Source organism: Terrapene carolina, unplaced genomic scaffold (assembly GCF_002925995.2).
Source record: "Terrapene carolina triunguis isolate 2854851 unplaced genomic scaffold, T_m_triunguis-2.0 Scaffold84, whole genome shotgun sequence".
Classification (NCBI taxonomy): domain Eukaryota; kingdom Metazoa; phylum Chordata; order Testudines; family Emydidae; genus Terrapene; species Terrapene triunguis.
Window position 1 is genome coordinate 194,444 of NW_020664435.1, and position 19,616 is coordinate 214,059.

General features: G+C 43.9%; 1 protein-coding gene across 1 annotated transcript in view; it reads right to left on the bottom strand.

Annotated features, from left to right (window-relative positions):
• Window positions 1-19,139, bottom strand: part of LOC112102961 (collagen alpha-6(VI) chain) — a 112,824-nt gene extending 93,685 nt beyond the window's left edge. The window contains exons 1-9 of the mRNA XM_024194477.1: window positions 19,072-19,139; window positions 16,978-17,583; window positions 15,972-16,559; window positions 13,128-13,733; window positions 11,735-12,358; window positions 9,869-10,420; window positions 8,332-8,889; window positions 7,292-7,876; window positions 3,109-3,684 (exon numbers count right to left, since the gene is read on the bottom strand). Coding sequence (XP_024050245.1) covers window positions 3,109-3,684; window positions 7,292-7,876; window positions 8,332-8,889; window positions 9,869-10,420; window positions 11,735-12,358; window positions 13,128-13,733; window positions 15,972-16,559; window positions 16,978-17,583; window positions 19,072-19,138 — 4,762 coding nt within the window. The 5' untranslated portion in view covers window position 19,139. The remainder of the gene's footprint in view (window positions 1-3,108; window positions 3,685-7,291; window positions 7,877-8,331; window positions 8,890-9,868; window positions 10,421-11,734; window positions 12,359-13,127; window positions 13,734-15,971; window positions 16,560-16,977; window positions 17,584-19,071) is intronic.
• Window positions 19,140-19,616: the final 477 nt, after the last annotated feature.

Here is a 19,616-nt window from a genome sequence, read left to right on the forward strand (position 1 = left end):
GTGCCCACTAACAGTAAGTGACAATGTGAAGCACAGTGGAGTATTTTAGCTACCCCTTCCTTCCTGATGAGGTTCCTAAGGCCTGGCCTACACACAATTTTTTAACAGCATAATGAAGAGGGTCAAGGGTTGGATTTTTTTACCGAACTAGCTATGCCAGTCAAACTCCTAATGTGGGCACAACTATACCAGTATAAAGGTGCCTTAAACAGCTATAGCTTTTCCTCCTTATCCCCCTTCTCACGTGGGAATAAGCTATACCAGAATAAGCACCTTTATATGGCCTGGTCTACATTGAAAACTTATACCCGCATAGCTGTGTCCATCTATAGACACAGTTATATTGGCAAAAAAGGCCTTTTGCAGGAATAACTTATTTCATTCTAGGAACTGGTATAAATTATACTGGCAAAATAAGTTTTTTGTCAGTGTAAGCTGAATCTACATTAGGAGGGTTTGTGGGTACAGCTATGCCAGTATAGCTAAATCAGCAAACTCTTTCTATTGTAGACAAGGCCAGCAGTATAACTGCATCCACACCAGGAGGGTTATACCACTTTAAACAATACCAGAATAGTTAAAGCAACGTAACTGTTGTGTATAGATAAGGCTGCCTCCATGGTGCTCAGCTCCTCTTAACACTATTCTGCTGTCAGAGCAGTATAGAGAAATAGAACCATAGTATCGAGAAAGGAAATCTGGTAACCTGTGCCTTTCCTCTATTTGCTGTACCAATAATTGAGAACATAAGTATTACGTTGCATTGTTTTGTTTACATATATTTATGGTTAACTCAGACAGACAGAGAATATATCCATTTTCTTTTCTTATTTTATTTTCTCATATATATTCAAATATACATGAGAAAAGAAGAAAAAGACACGAACACACATTCAGATATAGTATATATTACATCAGAAGAAACCTACAATAAGATTCACTCGAGTGCAAGAGAAGCACTCAAATATTAGGAAATGCCAGAATAAAGGTTGCCTGTGCAACCTTAATTCAGCCCTCTTGTCCATATGCATTATGATGCATGATAATTACATGATCACATGCTATTTTTTCCACAGGACCCGTGCCTCATTCAGTACACACAACGGGTGGTGCTCACTAGGTGGGAAGTTATTGAATATTTCTTTTTATCCTCATCATTTAATTGTGTGCCCCCCATGCCTTATTTACTGCACTCCATCCAAACCCTGTGCTGCACGCAGCATTATTAATTTCCTCACGGGCATTTCTATAATGCACTTATGATAGTATCTTAGTGCTTTACAAACATTAATGAAATTATCTTTACAACACCCTTGAGGTGGAAGGTGATACTATTACCTCCATTTTACATATGGGGAATAGAGGCACAGAAAGATTAAGGCCAAAATTGTTAGAAGTGTTGCTACCCGTGTCACCTTTTCCCAGTTCACTTAAATTTGGGGGGAGGGATAGCTCAGTGGTTTGAGCATTAGCCTGCTAAATCCAGGGTTGTGAGTTCAATCCTTGAGGGGGCCATTTAGGGATCTGGGACAAAAATCTGTCTGGGGATTGGTCCTGCTTTGAGCAGGGGGTTAGACTAGATGACCTCCTGAGGTCCCTTCCAACCCTGATATTCTATGATATACATAGATATTAGTGTGTCTGTAGAATAATTTTATACATGTGTGTCTATACCTCACATACACTCACAGAACACACACATTTTATAGCTGTAACTGTGGGCCAGATTCATCCCTGGTGTAACTGAATTAACTATACCTGGTGTAACTGAATTCACTATACCAAAGGTTAATTTAGCACTGCATTATGTACATTTTCAAAAATCATTATCCATATTGTGCTGCAAAATGCATATGTGAATCTGCAGCACATGTAGAGGTATTCATTTGCATGTAAAAATGCTTACTTTGTGAAATGATTATTTTTAAATCTATCTGTCCATGCATCCAGATTTCTATCTTGACCCCCTATCACTGTAGTATGAGTGCCCTCAGTATGTTTATATACATAAAATTATTGCAAACGAATGGAAATGCAAGGTTTTGGTCAGTCAGAGTGGGGGGGGGGGAGGGGGAATTTTTGATGTCAGCAAAAAAGGTTTAAAGGACAAAAAATCAGGGAAAATAGAAGATGACAGAGATCAAGATAAAATTAGCTTATCAAATGTGTTTGGGTTGTTTTTTTGTTGTGGCTGTTGTTACAAAACAGTGAGATCAAATATTTTCTTCTCTCTCGCCTCTAAGAGAGTTTGCATTTTTATAATGTATTTACTATGTGGCTCTCTGCTGGCGAAGCTCACTGCTCTCTGGTGAAGGAACACCAGGAGGTGCTGCTGCATTAGACATCATCTCCCTGATGTGAACATGCTCCATTTCCACAGCAGTAATATTGGACTCTGGTGGGGGCAGTTTTTATTTCAGCACTGATCTGTTAAGCATCTAGGTATTGTCCTTGTGCACCCCACACCATGCAAGGCTTTAGCCACTGTCTGCTTAGTTGTGGGTGCACTGGTCATGCTCCACCGACCCAGCTTCCAAGCTGCAAGTCTCCCAAATCAGCTGTGGTGCTCAGAGCAAGGCGCCTGTTTCTGTGTCAGTCTTCTAGGCCTGACAGGGAGCTAGGAGTCTAGAAGCTCTGAAAGCCATGGCTGAGCTGGGAGCGTGAGAACATGGGCTCTATTTCATTTCAAAAGTTTTCTAAATGAAATGTTTCAATCATTCCTAAAGAATTTTTGTTTCAGATTTTCCCTTCCACAGGAAGTTTCTAAAACTGTTACTTTTCATTCCAAAATGGAATGATTATTATGATTTTTTTTTTTTAAGAATTTCCCATGGAACAAAATTTCCAACTTTCACCCAGCTCTGCTACCAACTCTTGCATGAAAATAGGAGCTTTGTGTTTTTTATGAGTTAGTCTGCACCCGCTGCTTATGTCCTGCTGAAGTTATAGGGCCAGATTTAGTAGCTTTGGCTGCTTTATGTCACTCCAAAACATGCTAAATTATCTGTGATCTACAGAAATGTGATTTCTTTCCTTTGACTAATCACAAAAGTGTGGGACACAGAATCTGTAGGTAGATGTACTCAATAAAAGATTTCTGTGACTTACCCTGGCTAGGACGATCTTCCAATTCACAGATTTCAGTGACAATCCTTCTCTCTATGGTTTTCAGCACTTCAAAATTCTCCAGCACATACACCCTGCGTGCATCACCGGCGATTCGAAGAAGCTCAAATGAGTTTGGAATCCCTAGGCCAATTGCAAAGACGTGTATCCCATCATTCCTCAGAGCAATAGCTGCCTCATCCACCACATCATTAGACTGCCCATTAGTAATCACTACGAGGCTCTGCAAAACTCCTTGTTTTTTCCGGCCACCCTTGGCAGTCTCAAAAAAGCTCTTGACAAACCTCAGACCTTTGCCAGTAAAGGTGGAGGTCTTTAACTGGACAATGCTGTCAATCCGTTCCTTTATGGCTGTGTCAGAGTGGAATTCATTGAGGTATATTTCCTTCTGGGGATCTTTGCTGTATTGGACCACGCCAACTTGGACTTTGTCCTGAGCAATAATAAAACTGTCCACGATTTCCTTCGTGAATGTTTTCATGGCAGAAAAGTTACGTGCAGATATGCTTAATGACCCATCAATCAAAAATATAAGATCTGCCTGTTGGTTGCCACAAGCTGCAGGGGGGAAAAAAATTTACTTAGCTATGCAAATCTGGGAATGCTCATCCATTTCACCTTTCCAATACCCTGCTCTCTTTGGGTGAAATTTCCCACTGTGTAGAGATGCCAGCACAAGGTCAATCCACCACATAAGTTCCACTTAAACCCTTAGGTCCTCTGTGCAGAAAGAAACTTCACCATGTATCAAGTAGCAAATGCTGGGAGAAACTAGCTCCTGGACACTTTATATACCATAACTATGACTTCTTGCAGAGAGGAGGTGAGACTAGGCTATGCAGAACTTGTGTCTGAAGTCAGGCTATCAGTGGAATAAGGTTAATCTTTAATTCTCACTGAATGACAAGTGTTGGACAGTCAGCAGGTGTAATCAAGTAAAACACCATCCCTTTCTTGCCACAAGTTGAAGCGTCATAATAAGAAAAATTGCTTGCATTCTAGAAGAAGAATGCTGAGCTTCCTGACTGCCTTGAATGCCATGGGAACCAGAAGGTCTGTTGGTTTACTGGAAGGTTGGGCAGTTTCTTGTTTGTGAACAAGTTTGTGCTGCAGGAGCTATCTCAGGTGCATGACATTTATTACAGGCAGCTTCTAGTCGGTGAGCTTGGTACTTCAAAATGAAAGTTTACATCAGAATTGTACAATGCTTGTATACTTCAGTGAACAGCCAATGGGAGCTGCAGGGGTGGCACCTGTGGACAGGGCAGCGCACAGAGCCGCCTGGCCATGCCTCCACGTAGGAGCCGGAGGGGGGGACATGCCGTTGCTTCTGGGAGCTGCTTGAGGTAAGCGCCGCCCAGAGCCTGCACCCCTGACTCCCTCCTGTGCCCCAACCCCCTGCCCCAGCCCTGATCCTCCTCCTGCTCTCCAAACCCCTCGGTCCCAGCCCGGAGCACCCTCCTGCACCCCCAACCCCTCACATCCCCAGCCCCACCCCAGAGCCCGCACCCCCAGCCAAAGCCCTTACCCCCCGGCACCCCAACCCCCAATTTTGTGAACATTCATGGCCCACCGTACAATTTCCATACCCAGATCTGGCCCTCAGGCCAAAAAGTTTGCCCACCCCTGTGCTAGGAGAAGAGTGTGTAGAACAGTGGTGGGCAACCTGCGGCCCGTCAGGGTAATCCACTGGCAGACTGCCAGACAGGTTGTTTACATTTCATGGCCGCCCGCAGCTCCCAGTGGCCGCGATATGCCGTTACCGGCCAATGGGAGCTGTGGGAAGCAGCAGCCAGCATGTCCCTGCGGCCCGCGCCACTTCGTGCAGCTCCCATTGGCTGGGAACAGAGAACCGCAGCCACTGGGAGCTGTGGGCAGCCGTGCAAATGTAAACAAACTATCTGGCAGCCCGCCAGCAGACTACCCTGATGGGCTGCGTGTGGCCCATGGGACGCAGGTTGCCCACCACTGGTGTAGAGAGTCTTTTTTCAAGAAATGTTTAAGGTGAATTGAGAAGTAGGATATCCAAATAATGTGGGTATTTTCCCCATGTCCCAGAAGCACTTTGGAAAGGGAGGACATTCTAGTGCTGGGAAAATCACCCATTTTGCAAGCCTACGTCCACACTCTCAGTGCATAAAAAGGCCCATTTGATTTTTCAGCAGACAGAACATTTGTGCATATATTTACCACAACTACAGACACTGTTACCACAAATGTGCACACAAATGGGTCTTTAGACACTTAAATACCCGTTTGCAGTTGTCCTGCTAAATATAGGTGCATTATTGTGGTAAATTTCTACAAGCACAAGCGAGCCTCTACATGCTGAAAATTTGCTTCTCGTAGCTTAATTCTCACATAGTCAGAGATGAAAGTAAGCCAGTCCAGTCCGGTATGGTATACCAGTAAGAGCCAGTACACAGCTGATTGTACCAGCAGGGCTGCTGATGAGGGGGGCCAAAAGGGGCAGCTTCCCCGGGGCCCAACAATTTAAAAGGGCCTTGGATCCCAGCAGTGGCCGGAGCCCCCGGCCCTTTAAATCGCCGCCAGAGCCCCGGGGCTCCCGGCCGCCACCGCTGCTACCCAGGGCTCCGGCGGTGATTTAAAGGGCCCGGGGCTTCCAGCCGCCACTGCCACCACGCCAGCAGGTGGAGCCCTGGGCCCTTTAAATCACCGCCGGAGCCCTGGGGTAGCAGTAGCAGCGGCTGGGAGCCCCAAGCCCTTTAAATCACTGCCGGAGCCCTGGGGTAGTGGTAGCAGCCGGGAGCCCTGGGGCTCCAGCAGCAAATTAAAGGGCCCAGGGCTCTGGCTGCTGGCGTGGTAGCAGTAGCCAGGAGCCTCAGGCCCTTTAAATCACAGCCGGAGCCCTGGGGTAGCGGTAGCGGCAGTCAGGAGTCCCAGGGCTCCAGCAGTGATTTAAAGGGCCTGGGGCTCTGGCCCTTTAAATTACTGCTGGAGACCCGGGGTAGCACTAGCAGGGGCAGCAGCCGGGAGCCCCGGGCCCTTTAAATCACCGCCAGAGCCACGGGCGGCGCAGGCCAGGCAGTGCTGAAGGACTGGCTGGGGGAGTCTGGCCCCAGCCCTGCCCCTTCTGGGGGCCCAAAGCCGCCCCCTCACCTTGCTCAGGACCCGGGCCGCTCTGCATACCGGTAAGTCCCTTAAGTTACTTTCACCCTTCCACATAGTGTAAATTGTCCATTCATAGGAACATAGAAATTACCATAATGGTTCAGACCAAGGGACCAGATTCAAGGAAGCCTTATATAGGACAGTTATGGAGTAAGGTGCCTATAAGGGAAGTTTAAGCTAGCCCAAGCAATTGGTACTTACCTTATCTCTGGAAGTAAAAGGGTTTTTATGCTTTATACATTTTTATTGGCTGAGTGAAGTGAGGCCCTTTACCTCACTTTCATGGCATACCTCTGCCCGTCTGTGACCAATAAATAAGAAATAATGCAGGGAGAGGGTATGGGGGTGCACATAGAGCCCTTGGCATGGGGAGGAAGAAAGGGAGACCCTGGCATAGGGCGAAGGGGGAACAGGCGGCACACAGAACCCTGGGGGTGAGAGGGAAACGGGGGAGGGAATGGAGTGAAAATGGAGGGAAAAGGGATATGGGGAAGGACATAGAGCCTCTGGCATGGGAAGGAGAAAGGGGGCCCTGGCATGGGGTGAAGGGAGAATGGAGGGACACACGGAATCCCTGGCATGGGGAGAGGGACATGGGGGGTCCTGGTATAGAAAGAAGGGGGATGGAGATCACACAGAACTGCTGGCAGGAGGAGGAGGAGGAAAGGGGGGATGCTGGTATGAGAGAAAAGGGAAACAAAAGCCCTGATCCAGCAAAAGCACTTGAAGCACATGAATGCTCCCATAAACGTCAATGGGATTAATCATGTGCTTAAAGTAAAGAACGTGCTTTGCTGGAAAAGTGCATAAGAAAATGATGGTGAAGGGATCTGATTTTGACATGTGCGGCTTTCCATACTGGAAATAGTCTCTACGCTATTTCCAACCACCCCTTAACCTTGTCTCAATAGAACATTTTAAAAATGGATATTGCCTGTGACTGACATTGCCTGTGACAACCTAGATAATCTGGATAAATGGCAGAAAACATATAAGAAAAAAACCAACAGCTCAATTTAAAGGTCTCACTTACCTGGCTTTGCCTCATCACATACTGTATGAGTGAGGTTTTTGTGTAAGCTTTCCAGTTCATTATAGCTCTGCACAAAGAACAATCTCTCTCGCTCTCCCACAATTTCTTCAAGCTCTGTTCTACTGGCTTCATCCACTCCAACAGCAAAGACATGGATACCATCTTGCTTCAAAGATTTTGCTGCTGCTGGAAGGTTGGGTCTATCCGAGGGTGAAGTTGGCTGATCAGTAATAAGCACAAGAATCCGGGTGACACTAAGAGATGATGTACGACCACCATAAGCCATACCAAATCTCTCCCTGGCAAAGTTCAAAGCCCTTGCTGTGAAGGTTAGCCCTGGCATAGGTGTCAAGTTAGAGATTGCTTCTCTGACCTGCGATTTAGCCGAGTATGTATTCAGTGAGAAATGATCCTGAGGATTAGTGCTATAGACCACAGCCCCAAACTGAACATTGTCTTTTCCAACCAGAGAGTCATTCACCACAGCCTCCATGATCCTCTGAATGCCCTGGAACTGCAAGTCTGTGACATTTCTTGATCCATGCACCACAAATATGATGTCTGCAACTTCAGTCCTTTTGCATGCTGTTGTTAACAAAACAAAGGAAACAAAGCTGTAATGTTATGATCAGGTCTCTCTCCTCCTTGCTCCCTCCCTGAGTAGTTCTTTTGATCCAACTGCTAACTGAAACCAGAAAGTGCAGGGACATTCCAAAAAGCAAGATACAAAGAAAAACAAAAAAGGAGGGCGGTGGGCATTTCTTTTTGTCCAAAAGAAAAATATACACCTGCCTGAAAGAAAATAAAATATGGCTCCTGAGGAAAAGCATGAGACTATGGTCTGTAAAGAGTGTGGTCTTATTTTCTGCTATTGCATTTCACTTTACTATCATTGCTTAATATCACAATGGAAAAAAAGCTGAAGATCTCTACTAGAAATATGTGGGTGGGGAGGAATCAAACCTTATAAAGGATTAACAGTAAACACAACAAAATAAAGAAGAATTAGAAAGACCCAACAGGTTATTACTATCACTTACAATCCTCCGGGTTGCAAATTTCAAAGAGAATCTCCTTTTCCAGAAAGGTAAGGGAATCAAAGTTATCCTCGAAGAACACTTTGTCTTGACTGCCGGCAATGTCCACAAGTTGGGAGTTGTTTGCGTGGAGAACACCAATGGCATAGATGGTGATACCTTTGCCCCTAATGGTTTCAGCAGGCTCTCTCACGACATCTTGGGCCTCCCCATCTGTGATCACTATCAGATACTGTTTTACTCTGGGTCGCCCTCCTTTGGGTTCATCAAAGTAAGAGGAGGCAAAAGTTAGGGCTTTCCCGGTCATCGTTCCAGATTTAATCTGCCTGATTCCCGAAATGGCTCTCCTTAAGTCAGCCTTGCTTCCGTATCGGTTGAGCTGGAACTCCTCTTGGGGCTCTGAACTGAACTGCAACAACCCAATCTGAACTTTATCAGCCCCAATATCAGACCTGTTCACAATCAGCTGCATGAAATCCTTCATCTTCTGAAAATCAACAGGGCGGATACTCTCAGAGCTGTCGACCAGCAAAATAATGTCGGCTTTCATATTCTTACAGGCTGGGAAAGAAAAGAAAAGAGAGAAGACAAAATTCTGAATCTCCTCCTGAATGTATTTGCCAACCACTCAGACTGAAAACTACACAGAAAATCATGTCTTCCGGAGCAGACATCAAGGAAAATAAAAGGCTGCTGTTTACTAACAGATAACAGCTACTGTTAAAGTCTAAATAGTAAGGATTTATGTTCTGGTGCTGCAGATACTGAGTTTGATCTCCACTGATGACCATGGCATGTATAAATATGTAACCACATCTTGTTACACAATCTTCTTCCCCCATCTTAGAATGCGGCACCGTACGGTTTATACATTGCCCTTGATCCACAGCCACTCTGGATAAGGTCAGTAATGTGGTCCTAAAATGAGTACTTCATTTTTTTGACAAACTCATCTGCTCATGCTCAGATCCAAAATCAGAGCCTTAATCTATCTCCTTTAGAAGAGCAATGCGCTACAGTCACACGTTGTTCTGGACTGTACCAACAGTGCTGAAAATGTGTGTATGTTTAGGATCTCAAACAGCCTAGCATTAGATTATAGGCAATTCAGAGCAGGGAGCTGCTCTTTGTTCTGAATTTGTGCAGTATCTTGGGGTAGGAACCTTCAGGTGCTACCATACTGTAAATAGTAAATATATATATATTTACATACATAAGGCCAACTTTAAGAATTTCAGCCTCTGGTGTCAGACTTCATTTTCTTTTGTGAGATGTTCAGTCAACGAAATTATACCCTCCCTGTGTCCGGAGGAGAAGGATAGCCTGGATTTCATCCGGCAAAGCGTGTTGCTTCTTCTGAGACAATTTACACAAAAGAATGAAGTTGTTTTTTCCTGTTTATTTAGCAAAGCTATCTTCAATGTGCACCACATCTGTGCTGGGCTAATGCAAATAGTAAATACTACTACTAATTATAATGAGCACATCCAGGTGCTCTCTACTGTCTAAGCGATTGGAGTGATTTAGGAAAACCTCTTACCGTCTGGGGAGCAGATATCCTGCACGATATCATGTTTGATGAGCTTTAAGGAATCAAAGTCGTTCACAAAAAACATTCGATCTTCTGTTCCTGCGATGTCTTTCAGTTCCTTTTTAACGGCATTCTTGACGCCAATGGCATATATAACAATCCCTTCTTGTCTCAGCTCTTCTGCTGCCTTTGTCACCTGATCCTGGGATTCGCCATCTGTAATGACTATCAGCAACTTGGGAACACTGTCCCTGGCGGCCTTTGCAAAAAGACTTTTCATATACCTTAAAGCATCTCCAGTATTGGTGCCACCTCCTAACTGCTGAATATCACGGACTGCTTCCTTTAACTGCTTCACGCTGTTGTATTGGCTAATCATGAATTCTGTTTGAGGAGTACTTTCGTACTGAACCACGCCAAAGCGAACTCCATTGGCACTGACCTGGAACATGCTGATCATCTCATTCATGAATACTTTCATGTCCTGGAAATCATTTGGGTATATACTGCCAGACCCATCAATCAGGAAATAAATATCAGCTTCCTCTGTGTCCACACAACCTAATTGAGAGGAAACAAAGGGAAAGGTGAAATATCTTTCAATTACTGCAGTGCTACAGTATGGTTTAATAGCAATCACAAAAAAAATGCTGGCTATAATATTTAGTGTTGGAAAAATTACTACATTTTCTAAGCCCAGGGCAGACAAAAATCATAGGAATTAGGATAACATATGGGGCCAAATTTTGCCCCAATTTACATCCTGTGCACACACATATAACTTAATACAAGCACTTGGCATGTGGCCATAAGATGTTTACAAGCGTTGCAGGACTTGCAATGCCAAAGTTCTCCAACACGAGCAAGGCTATTGACAACCTATTGTCTGCATCAGTGTTCACACACAACCGTGTGTATATATATGTGTACATTTGTGTGTGTACAGGAGGAGGCACAACCAATTTTGTTTAGCTTAAAATGTGGCTGCTAACACTGTAGCAGAGAACTCTTTCAATGGGATCGTGCCGGCTGTAAATCAACGCAGTACTTGTCCCGTACAGTTGAATTCTTTCTGAGCCACCACTAAGGCCCATTGCTGGGATCAAGGGGATACTGATTATACCTCTGAGGATGATGGTGATGGTTTGTCACCCCAAAGGAGGCTTGGCCAAACCTGAGGGCTGACCTAAATTGTGCCCCCTCCTACCACAGCCCCTATGGGTGTTGCAGTGGCATGGAATAGGTAGGGGGGAGGGACAGCCCAGCCACACCTGCTCCTAACCCAATATGCCCCCAGTATCATGGTCTCCTGCAGAGCTGGCTCTGTGCCTGGCAGAGAGGTCCCTGCATTGGTGGCATTCACTGGTAGTGAGCCTTAAACCTGCCCTACAGCATCTTTGCATCAGCGGCATCACCATGTCTGTATATTTATCACTGCTGATAAATGGAGGGCAACAGTGCATGTCCCCTGGCTATGACTTCCAAGGCATGGGACTCTGGAGATAAATAGGGTCTTCCAGGGGGTCAAAGGCAAAGGGGGATGATACCAGAGGGCAGATGAACTCAGCCCTCCTTCTCTGTGTCGGTAGGGAGAAGATCCATGGAAGGTTCCTGAATGGGAGAGAGTCCCCTCCTCACCCCAAGCTGTACATTCTGATACCATCACAAGTCTCATTGTTCAATGATAATGTAAAAAGAATATGACTGAATTCATGGCCCTGGATACTTTGTCTGGCAAAGATAGAGGGCCACAGTCTGCTCTCAGTTACACTGATGCAAATTCAGAGTATAGCCTTGAAAGCCAATAGACGTACTGAGTTTCCATCAATGAACCTGAGCAAGATTTTGGGCCAGATTTTCATATCTCTCTCTTACCTTCTTTCAGAGTCCGTGATCGCACTGGGACTACAAAGGTTTGTGACACAATCTCACTGCAAAGCTGTTTCTTTATTTTCCATTCAATATTTGACAGCTGCAGAAAAGATTCCAAGTTGGTGACGTGTTTCCTTGAAGGGTAAGATGCAATTTTATCCAGCTGGCTACTCTCTGAGATGTTCTTGGTGCCTACAGCGTAGACAGCAACTCCATGATGTCTCAGTTTAGAAGAAGGCTCAACAAAGTCATCGAAAGACTGGCCATCAGTGATAACCACAGCTAACTGCTGCACTCCTTGATTTTTCCTGCTACCTGCCTCTTGAGTAAAAACCTTCTTCCTGAGGAAATCTATGGCAGCACCCGTGTATGTTCTCCCACCTCGATATGGCAATTTTTTCAGGTAGTTCAAGATATCTGATTTGTCCTCAAATGTATCCAGGGTGAACTCTAGCCTCGGTTCATCACTGTACAACACCAAGCCAACTCTGATATTATTTGGGCCAATATCCAGAGCATTGACTATTTTGAGCAGAAAGGTCCTGGTCAGCTGGAAGTTTCTTAACCCAATTCTGCTGGATTCATCCACAAGAAATACAATGTCTGCTACAGACGCACTGGAACATACTAAAAGCAAACCAACCAAAGGAAAAGGAAGATAACAAGGTTACTGTAGGTTAGACTGCAGGATCATTGAAGGATACAATTGGGATAGTTTATTAAAAGAAACCAACAGCTCACGTAATGAGCTAGATGGGAATGAAAGAGAAAACCCGCTCCAAAATCCTACAAACTTCAGAGAGTTCAGATTTAGATCTGAACTTCATGGTTCAGGCCCATTTTAAAATGAGTCTGAATCAGATATTAAACAGATATAAGGGGATATTAAACTCCCTTTTGTCCAAATTTTGGGGAAGTTTGCAGATTGAGTCTCTCTCTCTCTCTCTCTTGCAGCCAAACCAAGACACCTAATCAAACTACCACAGGACTTTAGGGAAGTTCTTCTCTGGATCTGAATCTGGAGCCTCTTGCTATGGACAATCTCTAGAAAAAAAGTGAACAGAAAAACACTGGGCAAAATCCTCCTCTTATTCACAATGGGCCACCCCTCTGAAATCAATAATAGGAACTCCTGGGTGTAACTGAGAGCAGAATTACACTGCATATAACCAATGCAGGTTAAGTATTAGCAACTTTATGTACACAGATGCCGCATCCTTACTGCCATGTGCTACATAGGCGGTCCAACCTTTCACAAGCACTAAATTCAGTCATCTGCATTCTGCCCCCTTCTACCTAGTCCTTTGATATTTCTCTTGTTTATGCGTGAATTATAGAGTTTCTCTACCTACAAATATATTCAAGCGGCTGTTTTCACTCTGGTGACATACTATACCTGCTGGCACTTTTGCATCTAGGGCAGAGTCATACTGTTGTTGAACTGGTGCTTCCAAAACATTAGTAATGTCCTGGTGCAGCTGACTGATGCTCTGCCCTCCATTGACTTGGTAAACCAAGGGAGAGGTGGCTATCACCTCCATTTCTTCCCGATCAGAATTTTGGACACCAACCGAGATGACTTTCACTCCGATCTCTTTCAGCTCCTCTGCGGCTTCTGCGACATCATCCTTTGATTTGGCAGAAGTGATGACCACTGCAAACTGGGGGGTGCCTTGGCTAATTCGGCTTCCAACCTCTTCTTTGAAAAAGACTTTGTGCAGAAACTCCAGGGCACTTCCTGTCTGCAAAGGGCCCCCCAGGAATGTGACACGCCCCTGGATGTGAGTGAGCACATCTTCCTTGCTCTTATAGGTGTTCAGTAAAAACTCCACATGGCCTTCCCTGCTGTACTGGGCTAGGCCGACCCTGTACTTGTCAATCCCAACATCGAGCTGGTTAACAATTTGGTAGATGAAATTTTTTATTTGCTCAAAGGAAGAAGACCCCATATTCACAGAAGAGTCAACGAGGAAAACAATGTCAGCATAGTGCTTTGTAAATGCTGAAGAGAAAGAAAAAGTGTGACAAATTAGTGAAAGGGGTGGCTGTCAACTTGGAATCACGTCTGGATTTGAATTGTAAACTGAACTGAAATTATAACTACTGCACTCATTGTTCTCTATTTTAAATTGAGAATTCTACAGCCTATTGCATGGATGGTGCTGAATTATGATGAAATAACATTATATGACCATTGTTCCTGCAGCTCTCTGGTATAGACAAGCATCCCACGAAGCTATCCCTGTGAAACTTCCATGGGGAAAAAAAAAATCCCGTTTTTGACCAAATCTACATCTGACTATATTTATATATGTGGGGTCCTAGTCTTGCTCCCACTGAATCTTCCATTTACTTCTACAGGAGAAGGATTGAGCCACTGATCTTTATGCTCTAGGGCTTCCCGTTCTGTTAAATCAAAGCTTGTATACCCATATACCAAACTGCACTTCTACTTTTATTATTGAGATATCATTTCCATTGAAGGAGTTTATCTAGCTAAGGCTATGTCTATCTAAGGCTACACTTACAGCAACATGTAGCGTATAGGCACAACACGTGTAGCTGCACACTGAAGTGAAAGGCAGGCTGCATCCACACGTGTTACTGTGGTGTGTATATACACACTGCGGCGAAAGGCCTTTTCCCACTGCCTCCTCTCTGCCAGAGCTTTTCTCCATTGCTGGAGCCTTTCATTGTGGCAGTGAAAGACTCCAGCAGCAGGGAGGCAGTGGGACACTACACTGCTAAAAATAGCTGTGTAGACATGGGAGGCACTGCTTGGGCATGTGGAGTACATACCCTGGGGGTTCAGGCATGCAGGCGTTCTCGTCTACTCGCTTAAGCCATGCTTCACTGTCTACACTGCTATTTATACCCATGCTACCTGAGAGTGCAGTGTCTTTACTCTACATTCTGCCGTAAGCGTAGCTGTACCCGAAGGAGCTTACATGGGCCCATCCCTGTACTATCTGAGCTCCTTGTGATCTTTAATGCATTTATCCTCACAAGACTCCTGTGAGGTAGGGAAATGCTAATACCCCATTGTAAATACAGGGAACTGAGGCAGAGAGAGACTAAGTGACTTGCCCACGGTCACACAGGCAGTCTGTGGCTGAGCAGGGAATAAAACCACTGTCTGAGTCCCAGGGTAGTATCCTTGCAACTGGATCACTTTTCCTCTCAGATATTTTTTGTGAGAAAAAAATCCCTACCGAAATGTGATTTTCCTTGGGAAACGTCAAATGGACACAAAAGTTTTCATTTAATATCACAATGCTATTTCAAACTAAAAATTGTTTCATTTTAAACTGAAAAAATGTTTTTTGTTTTTTTCAAATTTGGGGGGAAATCCCCTCATTTTTACTTTCCCTCCTTTTCCCCCATTGGAAAAAGGAAGGGGAATTGAGAAAGTAGAGAAAAAATGCTTTTCATACATTTGACTGTTTAATCAACACAATTCAATGCTGTGAAAATATAGTTACTCCCCCCCCCCACACACACACACACACTTTGTTTTCCAAATTCTTGAAAAGGGTTCAAAAGAGTTGGAAAGTGGAGAAACCCCAATCTCGAAATGAAAAATGTTGGGAAAATAACAAGTGTTCATCGAAAACTACATTGATTTTATTTAAAGAAAAAACTTCATCAGAAAATTCTCGACCAGTTCTAGTCAGATGGAATTTTAGCTATTTCACATAATCTGTGAGCCTGAGCCTGATTAGACTTAAGCCCTGACTTGGGAAAGCCCTTAAGCATGTGCTTAACTTTCAAGTATATACTTAAAACCCACTGACTTCAATGGAACTTACCTACATGCTTAAATTTAAGTACAGGCTAAAGCTCCCCTCCTCAATAGAGATGCTTTCCTGAATTGGGACCCAAATCAAGATTAACTCCATCAAAGCCAGTGGAGCTACACCAACTGGTGTAAATCAGATCAGAATCAGGATTGTTGCTTTGGTCAGGGCCGGCTCCAGGCACCAGCTTGTCAAGCAGGTGCTTGGGACAGCCGCTCCGGAGAGGGGCGGCACGTCCAGGTATTCGGCGGCAATTTGGCGGACGGTCCCTCACTCCGCCTCAGAGCAAAGGACCTCCCGCCGAATTGCCGCCGCAGATCGCGATCGCGGCTTTTTTTTTTTTTTTTCCGGCTGCTTGGGGCGGCCAAAACCCTGGAGCCGGCCCTGGCTTTGGTGCACCAAAAGTGTCAGAAATGCCACCATTGTAAGGGCAAGTTATTTACCTTTAATCTGGCTCTCTACTGCAAAGCACATGGTTTGCAAAAGGCTTCTGGGGAGATCTTGAAGGACATCATAACTGTCAATACTAAACAGAAATTTATTTAAAGGCTTGTTGGCTATTTCCTGAAGCTTGGTTGTATTCTGGGCATTGATTCCAACCACATAGACAGAGATGCCTCTGGCTTTCAATTTGTTGGCTGGCATTTTGACCTCATCGCTGGATTCCCCATCAGTGACCAGGATGACTACCTGGGGGACGTTTTCCAGAGCTCTGCTACCAGCAGACTCAGTGAAATATGTTGTCCTGACAAAATCCAGAGCTGTGCCTGTGTAACTCCCTCCACTCCTATATGGCAAATTCTGTATCTGTTCCAGAATGTCAGTTTTCAGTGAATATTGATTCAGCAAGAACACCTTGAAGGTTTCATCGCTGTACTGGGCCAGTCCAACCCGGATCTGATCGCTGCTCACATTGAGGCTTGAAACCAGGGTGTAGAGGAAGTTCTTCACTTTCTGAAAGTTTTCTCGGCCAATACTTGTTGAAGTATCCACTAAAAATACGATGTCTGCCAAGGTGGCTTTTCTGCAAACTACATGAGAAAGGTGACACAAAAAATGAAAAGGCAAGTTGTTTCATTTCTTTCACAGTTGTGAGCTATCTTTATACTAAAGGATAAGTTGACTTTCCCCCTACCAACCAAAACTAACTGGTTTTCAAACTGATTTTTTTATTTTTGACTCAGCAAAGTAGGTTTGTGTTTAGAGTCTACCAACCCATGGTGCTGTTTTGGATATTTTAAGCTAAACAGATACTTGTAGGAACTTGTCACAGTAAGTGTGTGTTAAAGGTTAGTTCCTCAGAGTGCCTGTATGAGATAGAGAAAGGGATAAGGAAGATGTATGAAATTAAGACCCATGATTTGATTGCATGTCACAGTTTTAAACACTTCACCTATGAACATGGAAGAGAAAAGAGTGGGGGAGGGGAACAGGGGCTTGTGGACATACCTTGGGAAACATGGGCAATTTGGTTCACCTCTTCTACTGTGGTACAAAGCACCTGTAGCATATTATGAGAGATATCCTGCAGATCGGTGAAGTCTTCCACTTCATAGACGTGCTTGTCATCTGGCTCACTAGCTATCTCTTGAAGCTCCACCAAACTAGCACCTTTGATGCCAATGGCATACAGTGTGATGCCTGCGTCCTTGATTTCCTTGGCCGGTTCTTGGATGTTATCCTGAGCCTGGCCATCTGTTATCACCACTGCAATCTGGGGAACGCCTTCCTCCCTTCGACTTCCAGCAGTTTCCTTGAAGTGATTCTCCAGCATGAACTGTAAGCTCTCCCCAGTTTTTGTGCCCCCTCCTTTGTAGGATAATTTCTGTATCTTCTCCAAGATGTCTTCCTTGCGGCGGTAAGTGTTCAAGAAGAACTCAGTGTGTGGAGCATCACTGTACTGAATCAGACCTATCCGGATTTTATCTTCCCCAACATCAAAGCTGCTGACCATGATGTACAAGAAGTCTTGAATGTTTTTGAAGTTCTCTTTTCCTATACTCCAGGATCCATCCACGAGGAATACAATGTCTGTAACAGAAGCTTCCCTGCAGACTGAAGAAACATAACTTTTTTCAATTCTTACTGGATGCATTATCTAATATTACAATCTCAGTTCCTGTTTGCTTCCAGGGGAAAAAATGGCTACTTAAAATAAAAATTCAGTAAAAATCCACCACTCCTGCCTGTTGAAATTCCAGCTATCGGTTCACCTGCAAACCCTACATACTGAAGCCAGTGGTCATGGATGTGCAAGTTCCTGGGATCACAAGAATGCAAAGGGATGATGCAATGTGCGTTTGCAGGTCCATTGTTATGAACAGACAGGATATTGAAATTCACACATACCTGACTTACTTATCTGGCCTGGTCACAAGAAAAGATGGTAAAGTATACACATGCATGCCTATTGATATATGCCTTAAGCATCTTCCACCACAATACCCAGTATCTGTGGTTTGGTGATGGTGTGTTGTCTTGCTGCAGTTTTAGATCACAGGGAAAGTTACTCACATGTGTTTTATGGGCCCAATACTACAATCATTTACTACGAGGTATAGTGTTTATTAGCATGGGACTATGGGCTTGTCTACACAGCAGGGTAATGCACACAGTCTGGCAGTGTGACTTCTAAAGCATTTCAAACAGTACTATGATAAAATGCACTAGACAACCTTTAGTGCCCACTAGCTGGGACCACACAGACCAATTAATGTTCAACACACCAGTGCACTTCAGAAATCACATCCCAGAGTGTGCATTATCCCAACAGGTAGACTAGCCTTTAGTCATATTGATTTAAACAGGAGTATCCATTATGTCATGCAATAAATACTTGCAGTATTAGGGCCTTGGGTTTTCAGTCATTCCAAAATGGCAGGTCACCACCTGACAAAAGGGTAAAATGGTTATGACCCCCTGAATTGTTAGACATAAGGAAGATGACCTGCATACTGAGAGATTGCCTTCCTCAATTCTTCCATCTCCCAAAGAGCTAAAGAGTTGATTACAATAGTCAAAATGTTGGAGTGCTATAACTTATCCAGCGCTGATAAGCTGGGCAGCCTTGCAATTAGCAATCAGTACTAGATCTGAACTGCATGTATTGATGGAATAATAGGCAAAGCTGGCATGAGTCTACTCCCAAATATAAATGTGCTAATTGTCAGCTCTTGCATGCTCATTTGTATTTAGTAATAAGAGTTTTCCCCTAAATTTTGAAAGCACTGAATATCAGTACACTTGAACTGAAAACAAACAAACAAAAACCCCAAAAAGAAAAAGAAAAACCACTGAACTATTTGCCTTAAATTTAATTATGTGGAATTGTCTTTAATATCCTAAAGCAAATGCACTCCTGGTGAAATTATGTTGCAAGAGCTGTCTGGAATTACACAAAGAATTAAATGGCACCAGGGTTTTGTTTTTTTACATATATTTGAATGGATAAGAAGCACAAGGCTCAATCCTGCTTCCATTAAGGGCAAAGGGAGCTTTGCCAATGACTTAAATGGGAACAGGAGCAGGCACATATTGTATTACCAGTTGTCTGGTCAGTGGAGCAGAAGGTGGCTGCAAAAAGAAGAAGAAGTGTTTTCTGGTTGTCCATTATGAAAGCCTCCCTAGAAAAAAAGAAAATAAAGTCATGAGAAACATACAGAACATCTGTCTGATAAAGAACTTGTTAGTCTTTAATAAGAAAGTTTCTATAACATCTTAATGAATTTAAGGACAATAGCTTGTATGATGTTTCCTAGCTGCATACAGGACTGCACTATACTTCACCATGCCTTGATCTTTCAAAACACTCCATCCACCATATGGACATTTGCATTTAGATGCAGACAGACTGATATTGGAATGAATATAGATAATCTGATAACCTAACTGGATCAGGAACAGTCAAATCCAATACATATAATTTGAGGGACTCATACAAATCAGTGCTGACTCAGCAAATATTCCTATTCCCAATCCTGTTGTCAGGTTTACATTTTAAATACTATGAACAGTATTTTATCATCATATTTTCTTCACTCACTATAGGGAATAAAGTGTTTGATCCTGGAGTGGATGAGAGTTAGTCT